The 26,167-nt window shown below is 41.9% G+C and overlaps 1 protein-coding gene across 1 annotated transcript; it reads left to right on the top strand.

The window, feature by feature from the left end:
- Nucleotides 1-14,027: 14,027 nt before the first annotated feature.
- ZNF483 (zinc finger protein 483) lies at nucleotides 14,028-24,801 on the top strand. Its single transcript, XM_047096825.1, has 6 exons — nucleotides 14,028-14,061; nucleotides 15,394-15,843; nucleotides 17,508-17,596; nucleotides 18,533-18,659; nucleotides 19,040-19,135; nucleotides 23,297-24,801. The coding sequence occupies exons 1-6, from the start codon at nucleotides 14,028-14,030 to the stop codon at nucleotides 24,799-24,801; spliced, it is 2,301 nt and encodes a 766-aa protein (XP_046952781.1).
- Nucleotides 24,802-26,167: the final 1,366 nt, after the last annotated feature.

The raw sequence follows: 26,167 nt of genomic DNA on the forward strand, positions 1-26,167 counted from the left end.
GCGGGAGGGCGCGGACGCGAGGCGCGGGGGGCTCGCCGCTCGCGGTGCGGCAGGGGCCGGGAGCCGCCTCCGGTCGCTCGGCGCGGGCCGCGCTGCGCCCACGAGGCCCGCCTGCCGCCGCCTCCTGCGTCCTCCTCGCAGCACGCGTCGATCTCGCGGTCCCCCGCGAGCTCGCGACTCGGGCGCTCCCACCGCCTCGCGCCTCTGCGGAGCCGCCGCCGTCTGTCGGCCGAGTCCCGGTGCGCCCGGCCCGCCCGGCGGCTCTGCGGCTCCGCGCCGCGCTCGCCCAACTCACGCCGGTTTTATATTTAGAAAGAGCTGAGCCATCCTCCCAGCGGCCCCCCCGCCGGGCCCCTCGCGCGCCCGCCCGCCCGCGCTCGCTCGCTCGCTCGCTCGCGGCTCGTCCTGCCCACCTGCCGCCGCCCGCCCCGCGAGCGCTCCCCGCGCGGACCCGGCACGCGGCGGCCTGCGCGGGCGGCCCGGCCTAGCCGCCCCGCCGCGCCGTAGCAGCCTGCGGCGGCCGTGGCTCGGCACGGACGCGCGGGCCTCTGACCTGAATCCGAGCCGGTCTCCATGCCGGGGATGCTGCGCGCGGCGCCGCGAGGTGGGCGCCCGGAGGCGAGGCGGCGGCGGGCTCGGGCCCGAGGGGCCGCGCGCCGCAGTCCGGGAGGGGCCTGACCCGCTGGCCCGCGCTGCCGGGGCCGGGGGAGATCCTCGAGGCTGGGCCCAAGCTCCCTTTTGAAAGGTCTGCGGCTGTCACGTTGGCCGGTCCCGACCTGAAGAAACACGTCTGTCCAGAGGAAGAGACGTGGACTCGGAGAAGTAGAGCCGGGCTCCGAGTCGGCGGGAGGAAGCCCCGCCCTGCGCCTCCCGCGAACTTCTCGGCCCCGGCGCGTGGAGCGCCCGGGACCCGGCTCCCCCGGCTCCACTTCTCACTAAAAGGCAGTGAGAAAGTGTACTTTTTCGATCCTCTCAGAACTAGGACCGCCGAGTGAAGGAAAGCCGCGAAGCCCTACCAAAAGTTACATGAACCTATATGTTTAAAGTTCAAATTCAAGTATATATGCTTACATGAACTTTTTTTTTTATTTGTAATACCTACGTTCTTTTAGGTAGCCCGAGTGATTTATTTTCAATATGCCGATTTTAACTTGACGGCTTAAGTTGGTCCGTGAGGTCGTGTACGTGAAAAACACTCGCAAAATGCAATTCAAATTAAGGGGTTGCATAATTGCTGTACTTTAAGTGGTGGCACTGTCACAACAAATTAGGTACAAGATGAGATCCTTTTTTTTTTTTTATAAAAGGAAGAAATCAAGACCCTAAATAGATTGAAATTGCGTCTATTCCTAAAAGAAATCTATAAAGCCCTGGTTACTGTCTTGAAAAATGACTATATGTCATTCCAGATGTGGGCAAGTACATCTTGTACTTGCCTTATACTGAGGCAAGTACAAGGTACTCACACGACATTAAAGACATCTATTTCCTTTATTGCTTTAATAAGGAAATTATACATGATCTTTGGGAACATTTCAAATGATTCAGAATGTCACAAAATTAAAAGTGAAGGGCCTTCCTCTTGCACATCCCTTCCTCTCCCACCATTTTCTCCCCAGAGAAAAATGTGGTTAACAGGTACAGTTGGGCGCGAGTGCTCTGGGGCCACATATCTACACCCTCAAAAGTGACTAGGATAGAGATAGGCTCATACTCAACAATGAAGTTCTGCATCAGTTTCCCCCACACACACACAATCTTCCATGTTAATTCAAAAAGGTCTACATCACCACTCTTTTTTTATTAATGACCTCATAGCACGTTAAATTAACCAATTCCTTTTTTTGAAGACATTTTGGCTCTTTAGTTCGATGTTGGCACAAAGTCACTGCATAACAAACTATTTGCCAAGACTACAATATGGAAGTGTATAAAATAAAGGCTGTCCCCCATCTCACTGTCCACCATCCCCTCATCCTACTCCCTGGAAAGAATCCTGTTTGATGCACCCAAACTTTCCGACTATGAATATATAAAGTAGCTGCACTAAGGATTGGTTTGGAGAAATGTTGACGTCTCATAACTTCAAATAGATTCTTCTAAAACCAACAACAACAAAAAAACCCCATAGAAGTTTTAAAAAAAAAGTTTGCTAGGTAATTTTAACTTATAGACAAAACTAGCATCTCATAAGTTCTATGTAGAAATATTTAGAGTCCACACGTGCAAATCACAGATTTATGTTTATTTTAACAAAAATGGAATCCTACTACATACACTATTATGTAACTTTTTTTTCACCAAACAAGATATCACAGGTATTTTTCCATACCAGTAATGACAATAATAGCTAATACTAATTGTGCCAGGCACTGTTTTAAAGTGTTTTACATGGTTGGGGTGCCTGGGTGGCTCATTCAGTTGAGCAACCAACTTCAGCTCAGGTCACGATCTCACGGTTTGTGAGTTTGAGCCCTGCATGGGGCTCACTGCTGTCAGTATGGAGCCTGCTTTCCCCCCTCTCTCTCTCAATAATAAACATGGGGAGGTTACATGGTTGAATTCACTTAGTTCTCACAACAATCTTATGAAGTAGGGATTTGTAATGACACCAGATCATGGAGGAACAAATCTAAAATGCCACAAACTAGAAAGGGGTAGAGTGGGAATTTGAACCTAGGCATTCTTCACCACTATGGTCTGTTCAGAACTACCTTCTTCTTGGGGTGCCTGGATAGCTCAGTTGGTTGGGCGTCTGACTTCAGCTCAGGTCATGATCTCATGGTTGGTGGGTTTGAGCCCCACATCGGGCTCTGAGCTCTGAGCCTGGAGCCTGCTTAGGATTCTGTCTCCCCCTCTCTCTACCCCTCCCCCACTTGCACTCTGTCTTTCCCTGTCTCTTGAAAATAAATGTTAAAACAATTTTTTAAAAACGAACTACCTCATTCTTTTATTTTTTTAAGTTTATTTATTTATTTTGAGAGAGAAAGAGTGCAAGTAGGGGAGTGGAAGAGAGAGAGAGGGAGAGAGAGAAAATCCCAAGCAGTGGGAGCCAGATGCAGGGCTCAAACTCACAAACTGCGAGACCACGACCTGAGTGAAGTCAGATGCTTAACCGACTGAGCCACCCAGGTGCCCCTACTTCATTCTTTTAAATGGCTGCATGATGAGTACATGACAATATTTAATCATTCCCCTACTGACGAGCATTTAGGTTGTCAACAATTTTTGTTACTATTGCAAGCAAATACTACCATAAAAAATTCTTATACATATATCAGCTAAGTCACATGTTATATATAGAGACAGAAATATGTAGAGATAGGATTGTTAGGCAAAAAAAGACACCTTTAACATCTCATTATATACAGTACTTTATAGCAATTTACAATGCTGCTTCTAATCGCTAGAGTTTAAAGCTATAAGCTTTTCCCATAAATAAATAAATAAATAAATAAATAAATAAATAAATAAATAAATAAATAAGTCTCTAAGCTTTTTCATAGTTGCTTTCCCCCTTCATACTAGTTGTAGTTTATTTTCCCCACTAAATAGCTTCATATTCTTACTACACACTTTGGTTTTGAATAGTGGCCTTGAGGTACTTCCTATCTAGAATTTACTTCAATTTCCAAAACAGACAAGAAGGAATTGTGGAAGGGGGTGAACTGGGGGGGGGGGGAGGGGGAGGGGCGGGGGGGGCAGAGAAGAGGCCACTGGGAAGCCAAAATAATGTATCACAAAATCCAAGAACTAAAAACTTACATCTTTTAGATTTAGAAGTCCCCTCTCCCTCTGTTAGGCCCTAATCACACTAAATGCAAGCATAGTTCTAACAAAGTAAATGGTCTTGTTTCTGTAGTCAAAGCAAATTAGAAACAGAGTATTAGAGAGCATTCTTCTGGGCAAGTACTAGGAAGACAGAAGAGCTACTAGACACCCTAAAAACAAGAGAAAAAGGAGGAAAACTATAAATAGAAGCTATAAGAGCTCAAAAAGCAAAACATGCTGGTGTCATTTGTTAAGTACAAAAAGCACCACCCCCAAGAGGCCCTGACGTCATTTCACCTGAATAACTGATGTTCATGGTGATCATCCTGACATCAAGAAACAGTAAAATGATGTCTACTATATCAACATCAAAAATCAAGGAAGTACAGAGTATATCTTAAAAAGTTGTTCATCCAAAATGATTCTAATAAGCAATTTTAGATGCCTAAAAGGATTGATTCTAAACTATCTAGAAAATCTACTTATCCCAAATGATTCAATGATCCATTCCCAAGGATCTCTAGAGAAGCCAAAGTTCTGCAGAGATGTGTCTCATACAGTATTCATTTTGGTTGCCGAAGAAGTCGGGTACTGGGTCCAGTCTGCCAACAGAATCCACAACGCTAATGATCTTCATCTCTGCTCTTTTCAGTTATTAAAAACATGTTTCACTACACATAAAACCATGTCATGGCTCAAAAAATTCTGTTTTCTAAAAATCAAACTCCAAAACATCAGTCCTAACCGCCATGTAGAATCCTTCCACTGTTGTACTCCCCACTTCCTGTGGATTTAAAGTACATTTTGGATCCTCCCCATCGCCTCAAACATTTCCACTACTCTCTGGTCTGTGTTTCCTCTAAGTATCATGTGCTCCACTCTCATTCCGAACCCCAAAGATGGCAATGAATTCAAGTCTTTCTTCCCTTAGTTTCTATCTTAAAAATACAGTGCCAATCAATCCCCAACCATTGGCAAATCTTATCATTCACTTTATTTTTCCCTCCCAAATATCTCTGGAAAAAGGCAAAAAGCTGACCTGGTTCAATACAGTACTACACCTTACATCTTAGAAGATAAGGCAACATTTTCTCTACGGATAAAATTTATCCCTATAAAAGAAGATCCTCTGATTTTCTTTAGATGGTGGTTTCAAACCTTTTGGTTCACATTCTTCCTCCTGCCCCAAATCTTTGAAATTTGGGTAATCCATTTACGCATTTTTAGATTGACATCTCAAATTTTCCCTTATAAATAGTTGAAAAGGAGAAACTTTGACAACAAATTCTATTGTAAATATTAGTTTTGTTTTTTTTTTTGTTTTTTTTTTCAACGTTTATTTATTTTTGGGACAGAGAGAGACAGAGCATGAACGGGGGAGGGGCAGAGAGAGAGGGAGACACAGAATCGGAAACAGGCTCCAGGCTCTGAGCCATCAGCCCAGAGCCTGACGCGGGGCTCGAACTCACGGACCGCAAGATCGTGACCTGGCTGAAGTCGGACGCTTAACCGACTGCGCCACCCAGGCGCCCCTGTTTTTTTTTTTTTTTTTTTAAGAGAGAGCACACTCAAGAACAGGAGGAGAGAGGCAGAGGGGCAGAAGGTGAGAGATAGAATCTTAAGCAGGCTCCACGCTGAGTGGGGCTCCATCCCATGACCCTGAGATCGTGACCTGAGCTGAAATCAAGATTGTGAGGCTCAACTGCCTAAGCCACCCAGGCACCCCAATATTAGCATTTTAAAATAAAAACCCTTCCGTTATTTAAAAACACATATATATAGGATCTAATTAAGATATTGATTTGATGCCTACTATCCTCTATTTAAAAATACATGAATAGGGTGCCTGGGTGGCTCAGTTAAACCTCTGACTTCAGGTCACAATCTCAAGGTTCGTGGGTTCAAGTCCTGAATCAGGCTCTGTGCTAACAGCTTGGAGCCTGCTTCGGATTCTGTGTCTCCCTCTCTCTTTGCCCTTCCCCTGCTTGTGCACTTGCTCTCTCTGAAAAATAAATAAACATTAAGAAAATACATGAACAAGCTCTTAATAATCAGAAATTTCACATAATTACATTTGCTCCTTGAAATTCTACACCAACATGTTTCTTCCCACAAAATAATTTATTTTTTTTAAGTTTATGTATTTATTTTCAGAGAGAGAGAGAGTGTGTGTGTGTGCGCACAGGCACGCACACGAGCAGGGGAGGAACAGAGGCAGAGAAAGGGAGAGAGTGAGAGAGACAGAGAGAGAATCCCAAGCAGGCTCCATGCTCAGTACAGAGCCGGATGTGGGGCTCCATCTCACAAACCCTGAGATCATGACTTGAACCAAAATCAAGAGTCAGATGCTTTACCAACTGAGCCACTGAGGTACACCTCCCATGATAATTTATACTAATGCAATATAGTTTTAACCTTGAAAGTCCTTGAAAGTACCCTTTTCTTCAACAAAAATGATATGTAACATAAAAGTATTTAAATTTTTTCTGTGGCCATCTGAAGAATTATGATGATTGAATAACCATAATTAATAGTAGTACATAACTTGTCAAAACAACAGAAATATATTACAATTTTTTAGAGGTTTCAACTCTTAGTGATTGGCATATTTTTATGTTACAACTTCTGAGAGTTGTAGGGGTAGGGGCTTTTGGAAAGAAAAAAAATATCTAGGTATAGTTATTCACTTCCTCATTACCTAATTTAGTATGTCAAATTGTCCCTTTGATGTCACTTGAAGCTCTTCCCTGGGGGTAATCAACCATACTTAGACTGGAGGTAGCTGAGAGGTGTGGCTTGTTTGGGAAAGTCAGAGAAGGGCCATTGTGAAATAGGACACCTTGACTCTATTTTTTTTTTAAGATTTTATTTTTAAGTAATCTCTATGTCCAGTGTGGGACTCAAACTCATGACCCTAAGATCAAAAGTCACATGCTCTCCTGACTGGGCCAGTTAGGTACCCCATGGACACCTTGACTTTACAGCATTCTTAGGCAAAACAAATTAAATGAAAAATGTATATGATCTACAGATTGATTCTCTTAACATTATCCATGTCCTTGTATTCCAAGATATCCCTCCCTACTCCCAGGGGACCATAGCTTCAGCATGTTCATCTTGAGTGTTCTTTCTTCTTATCCTACTCTGTCCCTAGTTTCTCCTTAGAAAAATAACCTACCCCACCCTCTATCCATTCTCATATTCAAGCCGCTCCTGTATTCTGTCCTCAACCCACTGGACCTCCCTGAAACTAATCAATAGCAAACTCTGATGGACACTTTCATCCTGATCTTGTTTGAACTATGGATTCATCCTCCCTTTCAAAACTCTCCTCTGCTAGGTTTTCCCTACACAATTTCCTCCTGATTCTTTTCCACTTATCAGTTGCCTTCATTGTCCTCTCATTCTCTGCCACCCCTTTGAAGTTGGGACTTCACTTCAGTTTTAATCTCAGACCATTTGACATTCTACCCGCTCTTTCTTTGCATTCCCACTCCCTCATCTTCAATTACTAAATAACTACTTTCTCTCTCCAGTTAAGTTCTCTTGGACATGTCCACCTAAATGTGCTACATGCACTTCAAACTCAATATATCCGCAACTGAACATATTTTCCTTCTCAAACCAACTTCTTGTATCCCTCAGTGTGAAACCAGCATTCAGTTGACCAAAACAGAGACCTGAGAGTAACCCATAATTCTACTTTCTCCCTCACTTTTATTCACTATCTGCAGATTGTCACTGAGTAGTATCAGTTAGGGTTTCTCTGGTTCCCAGCACAGAACCCAACTCATGTAAGTAGAACAATATTTGAAGAAGAGTACTGGAGTAGTTCACAGAAACAAGAAATAATGAAACAAATATGTTCCAAAAGGATAAGAACTGGGCAGCAACCAGGATCTCTGGACCAGGAACTTGAAGATCATCCCTCAGGGAATTGCAACCAGATGATTCAGCAACAGCACAGCCTTTCATTTCTGGATGTTGTGGAATAAGAATTATAAGCTCCAAACTTTGATTCAACCTTGATTAAAAATAAAAGAAACCATAGGGGCAAATGATAGTAGATGAAAGGTAAATAACTTTATTGACATAAATTCTTTGGGAACCCAAAGTATTCTGTTGGTCTATTCTGTTGTTGTCTCTCAACAACAAAAGAGATGATTAACACACACACACACACACACACACACACACACACACACACACACACTCTGATGCCTAGAGGAGGATACTAAATAAGAGACCAACTCGTGAGTGGCAGAGGTCATGTTTAAGTTTCAGATCTAGATCTGCTCTGTTTCTTGTTTTTATGATTATTGCTTCTTTAATGTTTCATAAAAAACAAGAGACTACCATCTTATGTAATCGAATTATCTCATTCATGCTATAAACGAGTTAACTAATCTTAGGCGTACTATATATATTGTGTGGGTTCTTTTGTCAAATCAAGAGTATTTTGAATGACTCTCTCTCATACCTGGAGAAAGTAAGATATAGCTGATCCAAACACAAAAAAGTCTAATTCCTTTGACAGTGTCAAGTTTAAAATCCTGGGATGGGAGAGTTGATTGATTTAGTTTGGATCACTTGTCCCCACTGATGGAGACTTGGGACTATTTAAAAAAAATTTTTTTTTAATGTTTATTTATTTTTGAGAGAGAGAGACAGAGACAGAGTGCCAGCCAGGGAGGAGCAGAGAAAGGGGAAGACATGGAATCCGAAGCAGGGTCCAGGCTCTGAGCTGTCAGCACAGAGCCCAAAGAGGGGATCAAGCCCATGAACCGTGAGATCATGACCTGAACCGGACACCTAACAGATCGAGCCACCCAGGTGCCCCTGGGACTATTAATAGAAGGACAAAGGGAAAGTTGAACAATAAGACAAACAATAGTAACCACCTCCCACTAATCTAAATAGCAAATATTCACTCTCCTTAAAATGGTTCTAATCTGCCACTTCCTCTCTGTTACTTGCTTTAGTCTACTTTCTCCAAGGCATCTCTTGGTAAAAAGTCTTCAGCCTTTAATCCTTTGCATTCCAGCTTGTCTTCTTCACTTTACCCTAATAAAGATCACTGTTACTCTGGAGGTTTACCATGATTTCTCTAAGTTGTTTTTTTTTTTAATTTTTAAAAAATGTTTTATTTATTTTTGACAGAGAGAGAAAGCGCGCACGAGCTAGCGGACATGCACACACATGCATGTGATGGGCAGGACAGGGGCAGACGGGCCAGAAGATCGAGGAGGGGCTCACACTCACTGTGATATCATGATCCCAGCCCAAGTCAAATGCTTAACTGACTGAGCGACCCAGGCACCCCTTAATTTTTTTAATGTTTACTTATTTTGAGAGAGAGTGCATGCGTGCACGTTCAAGTAGGGGGAGAGGCAGAGAGAGAAGAAAGACAGACTCTCAAGCAGGCTCTGTGCTGTCAGTGCAGAGCCTGACATGGGGCTCAATCCTATGAAACATGAGATCAAAATCTGAGCCAAAACCAGGAGTCTGCTGCTTAACTGACTGAGCCACCCAGGCGTCCCTTCTCTATGTTTTAATTCTTTTTTTCAATTTTTTTAATGTTTATTTATTTTTGAGACAGAGAGAGAGAGAGCATGAACAGGGGAGGGTCAGAGAAAGAGGAAGACACAGAATTTGAAACAGGGTCCAGGATCTGAGCCATCAGCACAGAGCCTGATGCGGGGCTCGAACCCACAGACCGCAAGATCATGACCTGAGCCGAAGTCGGCCACTTAACCGACTGAGCCACCCAGGGGCCCCTCTATGTTTTAATTCTTAAAATTTAATATGTATATACACATATGCTTTATATATTTTTATATTGTATGTATTTTATTATAAATACAAAGAATTTATTAATGCATATATATTTTATAACTTAGATATAATTGACATATAAGATCATATTCCTTCTAGGTGTACAACATAATTTAATATATGTGTATTACTATATGATCACCATAATAAGTGATCATAACATCCATCACCACACATAGTTTAAAAGTTTTCTTGTGATGAGAATATTTAAGATCTACTCTCTTAGCAACTTTCAAACATACCATACAGTTTTGGGGTTTTTAAATGTTCATTTATTTTTGAAGGAAAGAGAGGCAGAGCAGGGGAGGGGCAGAGAAAGAGGGAGACAGAGAATCGGAAGCAGGCTCCAGGCTCTGAGCTGTTAGCAGAGAGCCCAACACAGGGCTGGAACTCAAGAGCCATGAGATCATGAACTGAGCCGAAGTCGGATGCTTAACTGACTGAGCCACCCAGGCGCCCCTACAGTTTAACTATAGTCACCATGCTGTATATTATATCCCTAGGACTTTATTAATTTGTAACTGGAAGTTTGCACCTTTTGGCCATATTCACCCACTTTGCATACTCCTCCATCTTATAGTGTATTTAGTGGTTTTTCAAGACAGCTTAGCCTCATTAACATCTCTCAAACATCAAACATTAAACATTTCTTGCAATTCCACCCTTTCTTGTCACCCTTGATTCATTTTTCTTCCACCTGTCTAAAGTTTGTTTGTTTCCATCATTTCCCCTTCCTACTCCTTTAAATACACCTTATTGGCAAACTTTTCCTGTAAAGGTCTTGCTAATACATAGTTTTGGCTATATGCGCCATAGAGTTTCCTTCACAACTACTCAACTCTGCCATTATAACATGAGAGCAGTCATAAACACTAAATAAATAAAGGAGCTTGCCCATGTTCCAACAAAACTTTACTTACAAAAACAGTGGGCTGATTTGGACTAGGGACCGTAGTTTGCTGATGTCTCATTTAGGAGCCTCTTGAGAAAGGGAGACTAGGAAATGAATGTTGGGGACTTGCATGTCTAAAAATGTCTCTAATCTCCAACTTAAATACTCAGGATGGCTAGAATAGAATTCCAGGTTGGAAAAACCACTCCTCATAATTTCAAAGGTACTGTTCAATTTTTTTCTACCTTCCACAATGCGTTTCCTTCAGCTCAGCTAGCTCCACTGGCCTTCAGAGGTAATGCTTTCCCTTAAGATTTTACTCAGGCTAACAGAGCTATTTTACTTCATTAGTAACATTTTTCACATTTCTAAAAATCCATTTGAAGAAATTGACCATTATGTTTTCCAATTTCCTATACCCAAGGAATACCTTTTCCTGGAATTTAGTACCAGAAAAATGTTTGACTCTCAGGGAAACTTCTATGCTGTCTTTTATGAGACGATAAGCATTAAGTAACCCACTGTGATCCATTTTTTGTCCTGACCGTTATTATCCAATTGCATTCAGCTCTCATACCATATTCATTTGTATCCTCTGACGTTTATTAAAAGTGAATACATGTGAAGGAATTGCCAAAAGGAAGGCAACTATTTTGTCAGCTTGTGGCAACATTCAAGGCTGAAGGGATAGAAACAGGTATTTTCTTTCAACATCAACATCACATTGTAATAATATATTTCTAGATGGGCTAGATATCATTGCAACCATCTTTACAAAAATATTATCTACCATATAGTGCATCATTTTGATCATTTCTTTGTTCCTACCTATCCACACTTGCAATAAATCACCAAATCCTACTACTACTATGTCCTGGGTCTTTTTTAGTTCACCACCAATTAGACCACCTTCATCGTCCCACCTGGATTATTGCACAACGTCCTGACAAAACTAGGCTTTTTGCCTCCAGCTTTACCTCTTTCCAATCTCTTCTCCATCCTGAAGCTAAAACAGCTAAAAAACAAGCAAACAAAAAGCCCACTTATTTGATTAAGTGTTCCCTAGTGTGCTTATCCTGACTAGAGATCCCACAAGATTGCTTGTAAGTGAAACTCATTGATATGTGGTTTTTCTCTTTCTTTACTGATGCACAAACCATCACTCTTTACCGCGATGGTTGCTTTTAATCAAAAGTTAGTTTGGTCAACAGTTCCAAGGAATCATTTTTTCCTGGTAATTTATTCATATGCAGCATGTCACTTAATTACAGAACATTTCAACTTGTGTAGTGTTTCTCAAAGTATAGTCCAAGGATCACCTACAACAGTTGTGGAGGGGAAGGTCCCAAAATCTGTACTCAAATGAAGAATATCATGTGTGTCTAAGGTACACATTGTTTGAGAACCACTAAGTAAAGTTCCTCTGACTTGCCCAGTTAAACTTTCGAGCCAATTTTATATCATGTCCCTCTGTTTTCCCAGCTTCTCCTTGATGTCCCATTTTCAGCCTGACAAGGAGAGGTGGATAGAGGAGAAGAGTATGTACTCAGACCTGGGACTGGGATAGCTTCGTTTTGACTGTGGGCAGTTTCTTCAGCTTGCCTTGCTGCCTGTGAGATGAACCCAGTGGTTCAATTAGTTGAGCCTACTCTGTCCTTTTAAAGTCTCAGGGCCCTGACTCACCCTGCTCTCTCAGTCTAGAATGTTTTTCTCTCCTAACTCACTCCACCCTTCCAAAAGCCATCTAGTCATTAGAACCTTCCAAACAATCCTTCCTGAGTTCCTCAGCCCTTTTTGCAAGGTCCCCAGTAATCTGTGCAAGCGCCCATTTCTAAATTCAACAAATCTACTGACCACCTACTAAGCACCAGGTACTGTTTTATAAGGCCTGGAGATTGTGTCTCATGGAACAAGATAAAAGATAAAAACCCTTACTCTTGTGGAATTGGTATTCTAGTGAAGAAGGCAGGCAAAAAACAAAACAAGACAGTAAGTAGTAAACAAATTAGAAAATTATATGTTAGGAAGGGAAACAGGAGTGGAGATGGATGGGTTCCAATTTAAGCATTGTGGTGGTGGGAGAGCTTCACCAAGAAGATATGATACGAAAGGGTAGGAGAGTGAGCCATATAGCTGCCTACAGCAAGAGCATGCAGCCAGAAATGCCAGGCAGGTTGGAAGGAGAGAGCAAGGAGGTCATTGTGACTGGGGCAGGGAAGTCCAGGAAGAGGTCAGGGAGGTTATGGGTGATCGATCAGATTCTATCCAGCTTTGTAGGCCACTGTTAAAATTTGGGTTTTTACTCTGAGTGAAATGGGAAACCTTTTCAGGGTTTTAAGCAGAGGAGGGACATAATCTGTTTCACGTTTTTAAACCGTCTCTCCCGCTGCCGTGTAAAGAATAGACAAGGGAAGAAACGTGCATTCAATCGGCTATTGCAATAATCCAGGGGAGGCATGATGGTGGTTTGCACCATGGTGGCAGGTGTGAAAGTCATAAAATTAATATTTGTTAAATTCGAGTTGCGGCATTAATTATGGCTTACATAGAATGCATCACTAATATGCATTCTGCAGTGGGTTTTTCCAGCCTGGATTTAAGGGAAGGGTAGGGAGAGGAAGGAGGAGGGATGGTTTGAGGTTACCTAGGAGACCGAGCATCATAAATCTGAAAACCTGAGATGGTTCTAGGCCTTTAGGCCTCTGGCGCAGCAATAATTCTGTGGCCGAGCCCACCAGCCGTTTCCCAATGACCATGCGCAACAGGCCAGGTGGGAGCCTATGGAAAACACAGGACTTTCGCAAAGCAGGACAAACGCATTCCGGGAATCGTAGTTCTGCGCCCTTGCGCAGGCGCAGTGGCTCTTCGCGGGCTTGCGCGCGCAGCTCCTGCAGGACCAGCTTCTAGAAGCTCATTGCGGTGGCGTTGGTCCTGACTGCGGTTGCTGATGCAGGTAGTGGTTGTCCCGGGCCCCTGATTTGGCGGCCGTGGCCAGGTCGCCTGCTGCAAGGATGCACCCGCGCTGGGTGCATCCTTGGTGGGGTGGTGGGGTGGTGGGGTGGGTGGGTGGGTGGGGAGCCGAGCGGTCTCACAGTGCACTCCCGATGCTGCAGCTTCTGGGGGAGGTGGGCACTGTCCTGAATGACGGAGCTTTCCTCCATCCCCTCCCTGCTTCCATTCTCCCTTAACTTGGGTACGCGGACTTTTTCGGCGGGAAAATCCTTTATGTGTGTGCGTGGGGGGAAGGGAGCATTGCGGTGACTGCAGGATGTTTAGCAGCATCCCTAGGTCTACTCGCTAGGTAGGTACCACTAGCACTCCTCCTCCAGTCGTGATAACCACGTCTTCAGCCGCCCCCCCACCCCCTTTGAGAACTTCTGTCTGCCTGCGTCACATTTTCGCGGAGCCTCTATTGTAGGCTCCCTGGAGACGTAGACGAATGTCTTAGTCACCACAGAGTCCCAGGTGCTCAGAGCGGCGTCAGGTACGTGGTAGGTGCCTAATATTTGGCGAAGGAATAAATGACGTCATGCATTCGTGTGTGCCGGGCTCTGTGCTCAGAGGTGGGGGAATTATTGGTATACTTGCAATAGGAGGAGAGGGCTTTCACTTGCCGCAGTGTAGTACATCTCAGACTGTATTTTCATCTCCTGGGTGCTCTTTGAGGGTGAGGACCCCACCAGATCTTTCCACGCTTGTCATAGTTTCCTGATCTTCAGTTATTTGTGGAATGAAAGCATGCATGTAACACACGATAGGCTCTGTGCAAAAGAGCACTTGGGCATCAGAGAAACCTTTGTGCAAGAGGTGACAGTTGAAAGGAGTCGTTTTGAAGGATGAGTAAAAGTTTGGTAGGAGAGAAAGAAGACAGCATTTCTAGGAGAGGGAACAGCACTAGTGCAAAGGATGAAAGGGGATATAGTTTTTGCTTTGTTTTGTTTTTTGTTTTTTTTATGGCTGCAGCATCCATCAGGGGCAGCTAGAGCTCAAGAGGTGAGGTTCTCAGAGCAGGGTCTCTAGATCATCAATACATGGCCTCTGCATTTGAATTTCACCCTGAGACAGTTGGAGAGTGATAGGTCCCTATTTTGAAATTAGAAGGATCTTTAGGCTGCAGCATGAGACCGGATTGAAGGTACCTGTACATTTGTAGTTTAAGTAGGATAGGGGCACCTGGGTGGCTCAGTCGGTGAAGGGTCCCACTTCGGCTCCAGTCATGATCTTGCTGTTGTTGAGTTCCAGCCCCACATCAGGCTCTGTGCTGACAGCTGAAGCCTGGAGCCTGCTTCAGATTCTGTGTCTCCCTCTCTCTCTCTGCTCTGCCCGCATTCATGTTCTATCTCAACAATAAATAAACATTAAAAAAAAAAAGGTAGAATGGGGAGGTTTTTAAGAAATAAAACTGCCAGAACTTGGTTGTTGATTACGTGAGAAGTTTGAGAGGCAAATACGAAATCAGGCTTCTGAGTTAAACACCTGTTGGGACTATGTGGCCATTCACTGCAACAGGACAGGAGTAATAGAATAAATTTGTGACTGGATTCTCTTCTAGCAGTGTGCCTTTTCTGATGTGTTTTGCTTATGAGGAGTCTTTAGTCTGAAGAAACTGTTTTCTTGGTGGGTATCTTTACCCTTAAATTAACTCCCCAGCCTTTCCCCCCCGCGAAGAAAATTGCTCTTTAATGTAGCAGTTGGGCAGGGCTGTTGCTGGCCTCTGTGTATGTTTATGTCTGTGAACCATACCAAGAACAATGTTTTTAGAAGTAATTGTTTTACCTGTTTAATATCTTTTATTTCTTGACAGTTTCTGCAAGACCATAAGCTGAATGCCTGGAACCCTTGATATTTTGCTGTCCCTAGTGCCTGTCGGTGGACTGTACTGTTAATTCACCTAGAGTCTGAAGGGGACTGTATTCCTGCTGGTGATACATTTGCAAGCTGTAGTACCTTGGACGAGATGACAGCCATCTCCCCGGACCCTCAAACTCTGGCCTCAAATGAACCAAACAAGGTCCTAAGAATGGATACTCCTGGGGATCAAGAAGCTATCCGGAGAGGAGACACGACTGACCCAGAGACTTTTAGACAGAGGTTCAGATGGTTTTGTTACTCAGAAGTGGCTGGACCCAGAAAAGCCCTGAATCAGCTCTGGGAGCTCTGCATTCAGTGGCTGAGACCAGACATCCACACGAAAGAACAGATTTTAGAGCTTTTGGTGTTTGAGCAATTCCTGACCATTTTGCCTGGGGAGATCAGGATATGGGTAAAGTCACAACGTCCTGAGAGTAGCGAGGAAGTAGTGACCCTCATAGAGGATTTGACCCAAACACTTGAAGAAAAGGAAGGTGAGAATCATAGATGGTGGGAGGAAGAGGAAGTAATTTCCTTAAGGTGTGAAAGTAAACTCCTCCAAAGAAAGCAGTTGATTGCTAAAATAGGAGTCCAGGTTTGGGGTTGGGACTGGGTTTGGATCAGCCTCACCTTTTACTGTAGAATCTTGGGCAAGCTATGTAACCTCTCTGAACTTTCATTTTTTTTTTTAATCTATAAAAAAGGGGTTCCTGTCTAAGTCTTTTGTGAGGGTTAAACAGGTCAAGGCATAATACTAATTTCTTTCCTCTTCCCTTTGAGTAAGAGGGACTCTTAGAACATGGGAGAGAAGGAAATTATCTGAATGTGTTTGGAGTCACAAGCATATCATCCTGCCCAGGCCTCAACTTCTGCCTCCAGTGGGTGCAGGAGCATGTTTCCAGAACGGGGCTGCCCGATAGCTGCAATGATGGAAATGTGTTCTGCACGGTTTTGCTCTTCAAATTGAACATATGAGATGTGGCGAAGGCAAATAAGGAATTGAATCTTAAATTTAAATAGCCTTACGTGGTGAGCAGCTACCCTATTGGATAGTGCAGTTCACAGCCTTAAGGGAGGAACAGCTGACTTTTACTTTTATGCCTACATTATTATAAATGTATAAACTATGAATTATAACTTATCATTGTAAGATATGGATAAAAAGACTTCTAGGGTGGATAGCCCTTTGAGGGCATGTGGTTCAACTTTTATAAAATCCCTCTAATATCCTACAGTGTTCCAAATATGTGTAACATATGAGTTACCATAAGACTCTCAATACATATATACAAGTTTGTATTCTACCCAGAGTTCCACAGAAGTGGCATTTACTACCACAGACTTGAATTGTGCTTGCACAGCTAAAGGTATATTCAACATTTGGGTTTCCTGACTTTCCTCTCACTTGTCTGTCATTGCAGTGTGGTGCTTCTCCAAAATTAGGGCCTCTATATGGAAGCCCCTGCAGTAAAGAAGTTCATGAATTGATTGCTTTAGCCTTCTGTAAGAACAGTTTCCTTAAAATCGTCCCTTCTTTCTCTTTGATTATATAATTCCGATTCTTAATTTCTGTTGATTGTCTCCTCAATAAGCTGCCTAAAATTCTTTTCATAAGAAAGTGAAGCATGATTTAAAAAATACTTTTCTCTTATTAGAAGAGCTGTTGACATTGCCAGGTATGTAATATATTTAGTTGATAGTTTGGCTTCCTGATTTCTGTCTTTAGGAATCTGCTGGTGACCCCAGAAGAAGGGTCTGTTCCTGAGACCATCTTGGTTCTCTCATTCAATAAATGACTCTACAAGGCATTGTGCTAGGACTGTGAAGAAAACAAATTAACACATAAAACAAAATGCTTTTTTACCTTAAAACATCCTACGAATATTTTAAAAGAATAATTAGTATGCCATTTAAATTCATAAAACTGTAGGTGTATGGATTGAATGAAATCAGTTATTGTGAGCTTAGGAATTGAAAGGCTTTTTTATGGGGTAGGGGAAAGAGCTTGGATTTTAAAGGAGTGTATCTGTGGCTTTTATCTCTGTTTTAAAGAGTAGGGAAAAACTGTTCTGATGTTTTTATCCAGAGAGACCTGTAAGAAATTCTAGTCTGAGGAACACATTTGAAAGACCAGAGTGTTCTTCTCTCCCCTTCTTAGATCCAGCCTCTCAAGAGTCTGTTATTTCTGAAGAGGAGAACCCTGAAGAAAATAAAATGGTTTCTGTCCTTCCAAGTGCTGAGTCCCGGGTAAGCTTCCCTTCACTGGTTTTCATTCTTTAGTGAATACTTACTGAGCTCCTACAGAGTGGTGTAAAAATATTAGAGTAAAGAAGACAGTCTCCCTTTTCTTCACATTCTTCGAGCTCATTCTTCAGATGCTATTTTATTTCAGTTACCAGAATTTGTCACAAGTCTGACTCTAATGAAAATAACAGCTCTGTGGAGCTCCTGGGTGGCTCATTCGGTTAAGCATCAGACCTCAGCTCAGGTCATGATCTCATGGTTCATGAGTCTGAGCCCCGCCTTGGGCTCTGTGCTGACAGCTCAGAGCCTAGAGCCTGCTTCAGATTCTGTGTGTGTCTCTCTCTCTGCCCATCCCTGCTTGCACTCTGTCTCTCTCAAAAATAAGTAAACATTTAAAAAAATTATAAAAAAAACCAACAAAATATTTTTACTAAAATTCTTAAATTATTCTTGGTAAAATTAGTCAAGTGGTAATAGGGTTATATTTTCTTAACACAGTAAAACTCTAGCTGAACAGTGTTGGAAAACAAAAAGCAACTCTCCTGTAAAAAGATATGGCTGTCTAATCATGCTGCTGTTAATGAGTATTTCTTGAATATTCTAGCCAATGCAGTAAGGTAAAAAGGAAATGAGGTAAGTATTGGTGTGAAAGAGACAAACGTGTGTTATTTGCAGATGACAGGGTCTATTTGTAAACCTCTGAGTATCAACTGAATAAGTACTAAAACTCGTCATAGTTGAGAAAAGTGGCTGGTTACAAGTCAATAAGCTTTCTATAGACCAATAATTATCGGTTAGAAAAAAATTCTTATTCACAATAGTAAATAATACCGCTAAAATAGACTCATAATAGCTCCCAAGAGTATACCCAGTTCTTAATCCCCAGGACCTGTGGATGTTAAGCCGATGCAAAAAGACTATGTTTTGTGTGTTCATTAGGAGTCCATAACATTCAAGGATGTGGCTGTGAACTTTTCCAGAGGAGAGTGGAGAAAACTGGAGCCTTTTCAAAAGGAGCTCTTTAAGGAAGTGCTACTGGAGAACTTCAGGAACCTAGAATTTTTGGGTAAAGATATCTCTTCATGATCTAACATACAAGCTGTGTATCTTTTTGTTCACTATTATTGAAAGGTAAATGCTATTAACTGTTTTGGCTGGGCATGCAGGGTTGACCATGACTGATCCTAAAAGTGTGTTCTGAAAATGTACTTTTCTGCAATGTTTTCTCCAAAAAAAAGAGTTCTGCTTTATTGAACTGGAAATGTTGAGTATCACTGTGCTGTCATCAAGGGGCATACCTTCCTTGGTTTCCTTCTCATATTCCAGTGTTGATGTCTGTATGTGAAAGCTTCTCTTCCCTAGAGAACCAGAGGCTGTGTGTGAATGTTGGAACATTTTTGTTCTATGCAGAAAACAGTCATTTGGTATTCTTTTCTCTATGAGCAGGCTTTGCAGTTTCCAAATTAGATTTGATTTCCCAGCTTAAGTGGGTTGAACTGCCATGGCTGCTGGAAAAAGAAGTCTCAAAAGGCTCCAGACCAGGTGAGTTGGTGAAAAGCAGACAAAGAGATTAAAACAGTTGTTTAGCCAAGTCATTTGTGAAGAGCTTTTGAAATGTTGGGTGGGCTAGATGCTAAAATGGAAAGGTGATTAGAATATACCCCTTGCCTTCCTGGAATATTCATTTTAGTGAGGAGACTGTTGGTGTAGGTCCTCTGAGAAGTGGATGCCAAGACACGATTAGCTATGCCAGAGACTTACTGGGGAGAATTTCAGTGAAAGAAAATGGGGATTATTGGAAGAGGCTAGAGGAGCTTTCAAGAGCATAGTGTGACTGTAACGTCTGTGAGTGAGAGAGGGAAGGGAGAAAGGTTGGGTAGGAAGTATCTTAGACTGCAGTGCTGCTTAAGAAAGTTTTGGCCTAAATGTCCATCAACTGATGAATGGATAAAGAAATTGTGGTTTATATACACAATGGAATACTACGTGGCAATGAGAAAAAATGAAATATGGCCTTTTGTAGCAACGTGGATGGAACTGGAGAGTGTGATGCTAAGTGAAATAAGCCATACAGAGAAAGACAGATACCATATGGTTTCACTCTTATGTGGACCCTGAGAAACTTAACAGGAACCCATGGGGGAGGGGAAGGAAAAAAAAAAAAAAAAGGACATTAGAGTGGGAGAGAGCCAAAGCATAAGAGACTGTTAAAAACTGAGAACAAACTGAGGGTTGATGGGGGGTGGGAGGGAGGGGCGGGTGAGTGATGGGTATTGAGGAGGGAAAAAAAAAAAAAAAAAGAAAGTTTTGGCAAGGGGGCGCCTGGGTGGCTCACTTGGTTGAACGTCCACCTCTTGATTTTGGCGCAGGTCCTGATTTCACTGTTTGTGATTTAGAGTCCCGCATTGGACTCTGTGCTGACAGCACGGAGCCTGCTTGGGACTCTCTCTCCCTCTCTCTCTCTGCTCTTGCCCCACTTGTGCTCCCCCTCAAAATAAATTAATAAACAAACAAATAAACTTAAAAAAGCTCTGGCAAGGCCAAAAACTGGAATCACCTGCCGGTCAGATTCCTGAGTCTCACAAGAAATGGGCTTGCCCAAGTGTCCCTGCTGTACTTGCCATGGACTGGGAGCAGCTTATGGGAAAGTGGCCTTGGCATGAATGTGGTGGTGGATATTCAGGGCAGCCGCAGGGACTGGTAAGTAAGTGTCCCAGAGTTGGAGATCTGCGAAGTGCTATATAATATGGGTATCAGAACAAAAGGTGTTAGTAACGGGATGTGTACTATAATAATGCATGTGTAAGGAACAGTGGGAAATACAGGAGCAACAGCTTTTTTACGTTTAAGTTGAATCTTGAAGGAAAAGTAGGAATTCATCCAGTGGACAACATGTAGAGTATAATCTCATCTTTGTTAAAAGCAAAAAAATGTTACGTGTACAGGTATTAAATATATAGCTATAGATAGGTTTTTTTAATGTCTGGAGAGCTTTCATGTTCACCCTGGTTATCTTTGAGGGATTACATTTTTTTTCTTTATCCTTCCTTTATATTTAACAATAGTATTAAATTTACATTTAAAAATAATTTATTACAATACTTTTTTATATTAAATAATTTCACTTAGCTCTGTTCCACCTTTTATTTTATGTAATTTAAGTTTATTTATTTTGAGAGAGACAGAGTAAGGTGGAGAGGGGCAGAGAGAGAGAGAATCCCAAGGAGGCTCTGCAGGGTCAGCACAGAGCCTGACAGGCTTGGACTCACAAAACCATGAGATAGTGACCTGAGCCAAAATCAAGAATTGGATGCTTAACTGACTGAGCTACCCAGGTGCCCCTTAGCTCTATTCCATCTTCTTAAATTTTATTTTATTTTTAATATTTTTATTTAATTTTGAGAGAGACAGAGCGTGAGCATGGGAGGGACAGAGAGAGAGGGAGACACAGAATCCAAAGGAGGCTCCAGGCTCCAAGCTGTTAGCACAGAGCCTGACACAGGGCTCAAACCCACGAACTATGAGATCATGACCTGAGCCGAAGTCCTACGCTTAACCAACTAAATCACCCAGGCGCCCCATCTCTATTCCATCTTAACCAAAGTCAACCTGTTGGCTCTTTTCAGTATAGATACACAAATAAAGAATATTATGTTTAATATAAATGATATAAATATGTACCCCTCCACCCCAGAATCATCATGTAGATGTACACCTTGTTTAAAAAGTTATTTACAACAGACTGGAGATGACGGACAAAGCAGAGTCAGTAGTTATAATTTATAAAATACTTAAGTAAATCAGCAAGGAACTGATTTTTCTAATGCTGAGTCTGTTTGAAAAATGGGTGAAGAACTTGAGCAGATAGCTGACAAAATTAAAAATAACTGACAAAACTAAAATTTAAATACGTGCAAATTTGAAAAAATTCTCCCAGTCACTGGTCAACAATGAAATATACATTTAAAGCAGCAGATCTACTTATTATCCATCAAATTTGTAAAGATTTAAAGAAAGATCATTTGACCAGAGAGGAGGACTCAAATACTTGTGTTCATCATCTTTCATATGGTGGTAAAACTTTTCTACCCTTGGTTCCATAACTCCACTTTTATGACTGTTTTCTGAATATATATTAATCATTTGATAAACATTCAGTATGGGAATGTCTGAACTGTAATGCATCTAAATGATGAATTACTACTGATTCAAATTATTTTTATGAAGCATTATCCATGAGATGGGAAGGAATTATGAATGAAAAAAGTAACGCCACGTTATACATGGTTTTACTTTTAAATGTATACAAAAGATTTATTCTAAAACATAGAGAAAAGTGTCTTTAAAAAATACACAGAATTTTTAACAATGGTTAGCTTCTGGGTAATAGAATTTTTGTATTTTATAGTTAGTGCTTTGAAAAATAGTTTCATGAGGGGTTTGTGGGTGGCTCCATTGGTTAAGTGTCTGACTTGGTTTTGGCTTAGGTCGTGATCTCATGGTTTTTTAATTTGAGCCCTGTGTCCGGCTTGGGAATCCTCTCTCTCTCTCTCTCTCTCTCTGCCCCTCCCCCACTCGTGCTCACCCTCTCTCTCAAAATAAATAAACATTAAAATAATAATAGTTTTACGAAAGTGACAGTGTGATCTCATGATTAAGAGCCAAGTTGAATGATGATGGCTAGTAAATGAATTCAAAGTTCTGAGAAGGGTGTAAATAGAATATGGTATTAGAGAAGGCTGTGGAGACTGTGGGACTTGAACCCTAGGCCCTGTCAAATTTATGTGTTTGTAATAGTGAATAGTTGAATAGTGAATAGTGAATGCTTGGGATTGCACTTGAGGTAGTACAAAGACTGAGAGAATAGGATTGAGAACACCACCATAGTGTGTAGGGACAGCGAATGGATGCCTGAGTAGAGTGTATCCATAAGATTGATAGGGCCAGACTGGGGTAACGTGTGAAAGTCTAGCGTAGTTGATGTTACATGTCTGTGATGTGATTAACATTTTCTATAAACTTAGTGCTATTTGGCTGCTTTGAGAAGCAGTGTAGTATAGGGATCAAAAGTATGGGCTTTGATAAACATTAAAAAATAAATAAAATGATTAAAAATAAATTATGGGCTTTGGTGCCAGACTAGATTAAAATCTGCCACTTACATGTGACTTTGGGTAAGCTCCTTACAGTCCATGTGCCTAGGTTGTCACATCCACAAAATGGGGATAATGACAGGACCTACTTTATAGGGTTGCTGTGTAGATTAAGTGAAATACAAGTGCAGGATGTGGGACCTGGCATTTACTAAGTATTCAATAAATGTTTGCACTGTCGTCATTATTTGGAAAAAGGGTAGATTGTAGAGAGAGTGAGTTTGAACATATTACAGAAATTTGAAATGAGGGTGAGAACATGCATCTTTATTTTAACTATAAAGCATAAATTCTTCATTTTCCTCAATATTTTTCCTAATCCCTATATTTACCTAGTTTTCCTATATTACTTTTTTCTTCTCTGTTTTGTAAGATTCTGAGAACTGTCCAAGCCACGCACCTACTGTTCATAGTCCTTACTATTTATCTGTATTCCTGTTTCAGTCCCAAATATGATAGCTCCCTTTACTGCAACAGGACATACCCTATTTATTATTTCTTTTAGAGTGTGAACCTAGAGGTGAATTGAAGGAATCCTTTCGAAATCAAGATGCTCTCCTGGATGAATCAACTTTAAATAAAATAATAGAAAGATGCCTAATGGGTGGGGATCATGGCTTAATGGGAGAATCCCGGAAGCGTAGCAGTAAGGAATATTCACAAGGCGCAGTCACACAAAAGAAAACTCATGGGAGAGGCAGTAAGGGTGAGGAATTTGACCCAGATAAGAGCCCCTTTGGAAGTAATTTCAAACAAACCTCGGACATAATTAAACATCTGAGAGTCTACTTAAGGAAGAAATCTCGGAAGTATAATGAATGCAAGAAACCCTTCAGTTTTCATTCAGACCTTATGAACCGCAAAGAACACACTGGAGAAAAGCCACGGAAATGTAACGAAGGCAGGAAAGCCCTAGGTCACTCTTCATCTCTTACTGAACATCAGAAACATCAGAAAATGGGGAGGAATTTGGGGAGGAAGGCCCAGAAATGCAGTAACTGTGGGATAGCCTTTACACGAAGCTTGTCCCTTACTAAGAGAAGAAACTGCACTATATGTGAAAAATGTTGGAAAAATCTACATCAAGATGCATCCTCAGATAAAGATGAGGGAGCTGAGATGGGAGAAAAGACCCACAAATGTAGCAAATGTGGAAAAGCCTTCGGCTATAGTGCCTCCCTGACCAAACATAGGAGAATTCACACAGGGGAAAAACCCTATATGTGCAATGAATGCGGAAAAGCTTTCAGTGACAGTTCATCCCTCACGCCACATCACAGAACTCATAGTGGAGAGAAACCCTACAAATGTGATGATTGTGGAAAAGCTTTCACCCTGAGTGCCCACCTCATTAAACATCAGAGAGTTCATACTGGAGAAAAACCCTACAAATGTAAAGAATGTGGGAGACCCTTCAGTGACAGTTCATCTCTTATTCAACATCAGCGAATTCATACTGGAGAAAAACCCTACACGTGTAACAATTGTGGAAAGTCCTTCAGTCACAGCTCATCCCTTTCCAAACATCAGAGGATTCATACTGGAGAGAAACCCTATAAATGTGGTGAATGTGGAAAAGCCTTTAGACAGAATTCTTGCCTTACTCGACATCAGAGAATCCACACTGGAGAAAAACCCTATTTGTGTAATGACTGTGGGATGACTTTCAGCCATTTTACATCTGTCATTTATCACCAGAGGCTTCATTCGGGAGAAAAACCCTACAAGTGTACCCAGTGTGAGAAAGCCTTCCCTACCCATTCGCTCCTCAGTCGTCATCAGAGAATTCATACTGGTGTAAAACCTTATAAATGTAAAGAGTGTGGAAAATCGTTCAGTCAGAGTTCATCTCTCAATGAACATCATCGAATTCATACTGGAGAGAAGCCCTATGAATGTAACTACTGTGGAGCAACCTTCAGCCGCAGCTCAATCCTGGTAGAACACCTAAAAATTCATACCGGAAGGAGAGAATATGAATGTAACGAATGTGAAAAGACATTTAAGAGTAACTCAGGCCTCATCAGACATCGGGGATTTCACTCTGGAGAGTAGTTCTTGAAATACTGTAAGGGGGTGTGGGTGGGGGGGGGGTGGGGGTGGTGGAATCTCACCAAATTGTCCCTTATTAAAAACCTGGGGTGTAAACTACCACAGCCTTGATCTGCAGCCACAACTTTGATGGGTTGGCAGCTAGGAAAAACACTTTCTCCCATGCACGCTTCTTTGGCAAATCCTAATTTGGGTTGGTAAAGTCACATTGAAAGTGAAGAACGCAGGCGAGATGGGCAACGATTCTAAAAGGCCAAATGCAGATTTAAAAATCAAGAAGCGGTGCACAAGACCCACTTAACCATTTCTCTTCAAGAGGTTTCTCTTAGCTTCTAGCAAGAACTGGTCGAATTCTGTTCCAGTTTGCCAACCACCTCGCTATATCACCTTGGAGCATGTCATTTGCCCTTTCTAAATTTGAGTTTCTTTACTGGTACAATGAAGTGGCTGAGGCTCATGATTTCTGAGTTTACCTCTGATCCTCTCTGAAGCTGTGGGAATAAGCTAAACACTTGGCTCGTTGGAATTTTCAAGTTTCTGTGGTAGGAAATTACTCAAGAGCCTGAGCTTCTAGCATAGTGAGAATGAAGTATACTCTTGGAATACTTGATGCCAAATCCCTAGACTGTCAGCAGGAACAAGTCGGTGAAGCTCACGCAGGTGTGTTTTCAGGGAGCGTTTTAATTGGACAAAGTATCCCAACCTGTTTTTTCCTCTGGACTTTGAGTAAGGGGCTTAGGAATCTAGAGGGCATGCGTGGGAGCCATCTCAGCCATGAGAGTACCAGTCCTCGGAAAATAGGTTGGGGGCTGGGGAAGGGGGTGGTAGGGGAAGAAATGGGTGCTGAAAGCAGAGCTATTCTGGATGGATTGTCTTTTGCAAAATAGAATTATATTTTTTTAAAAGTTTGCTTATAGTAAGTATAGCTGCTTGTAATTGGAGTGCAAACATTGTGTATGGCAAAGGTCACGAGCTAAGAATGGGCCATTTGATATGGTTTAGTTGGTCTGCACGATAAGGGGTGTGTGTATGTGTGTTGGTGGAGTTGTCACCATTTAAAAATTAGATTTCATATTTAAAAAAATAAAGGCTTGCCTTGAAAAATTGCTAGGGGTGACCACACTGGCCCATATTTCAGTGGAGTAGTCAGCTGGTTTGGTGTGGTGCCTGCTGCCTTTACATGGGGAATCCACTCTTCTACTTGCCAAGTTCTCTCGTTTATAGGACCTGACTTGCCCACTGTAGGAACTTGATACTATGATCCTCTACCATCTGGAGAATGCAGATCCTAAAAACTAAAGAGACTCTATTGATACGGATATTCAGGAAAAGAATGTAGAAATAAAAAAAAAAAAACTTTTCAGTTACA

The sequence above is a fragment of the Lynx rufus genome, unplaced genomic scaffold (genome assembly GCF_022079265.1).
Source record: "Lynx rufus isolate CCGP_SWC_20201006 ecotype Redwood Valley unplaced genomic scaffold, mLynRuf1.p SCAF_10, whole genome shotgun sequence".
Classification (NCBI taxonomy): domain Eukaryota; kingdom Metazoa; phylum Chordata; class Mammalia; order Carnivora; family Felidae; genus Lynx; species Lynx rufus.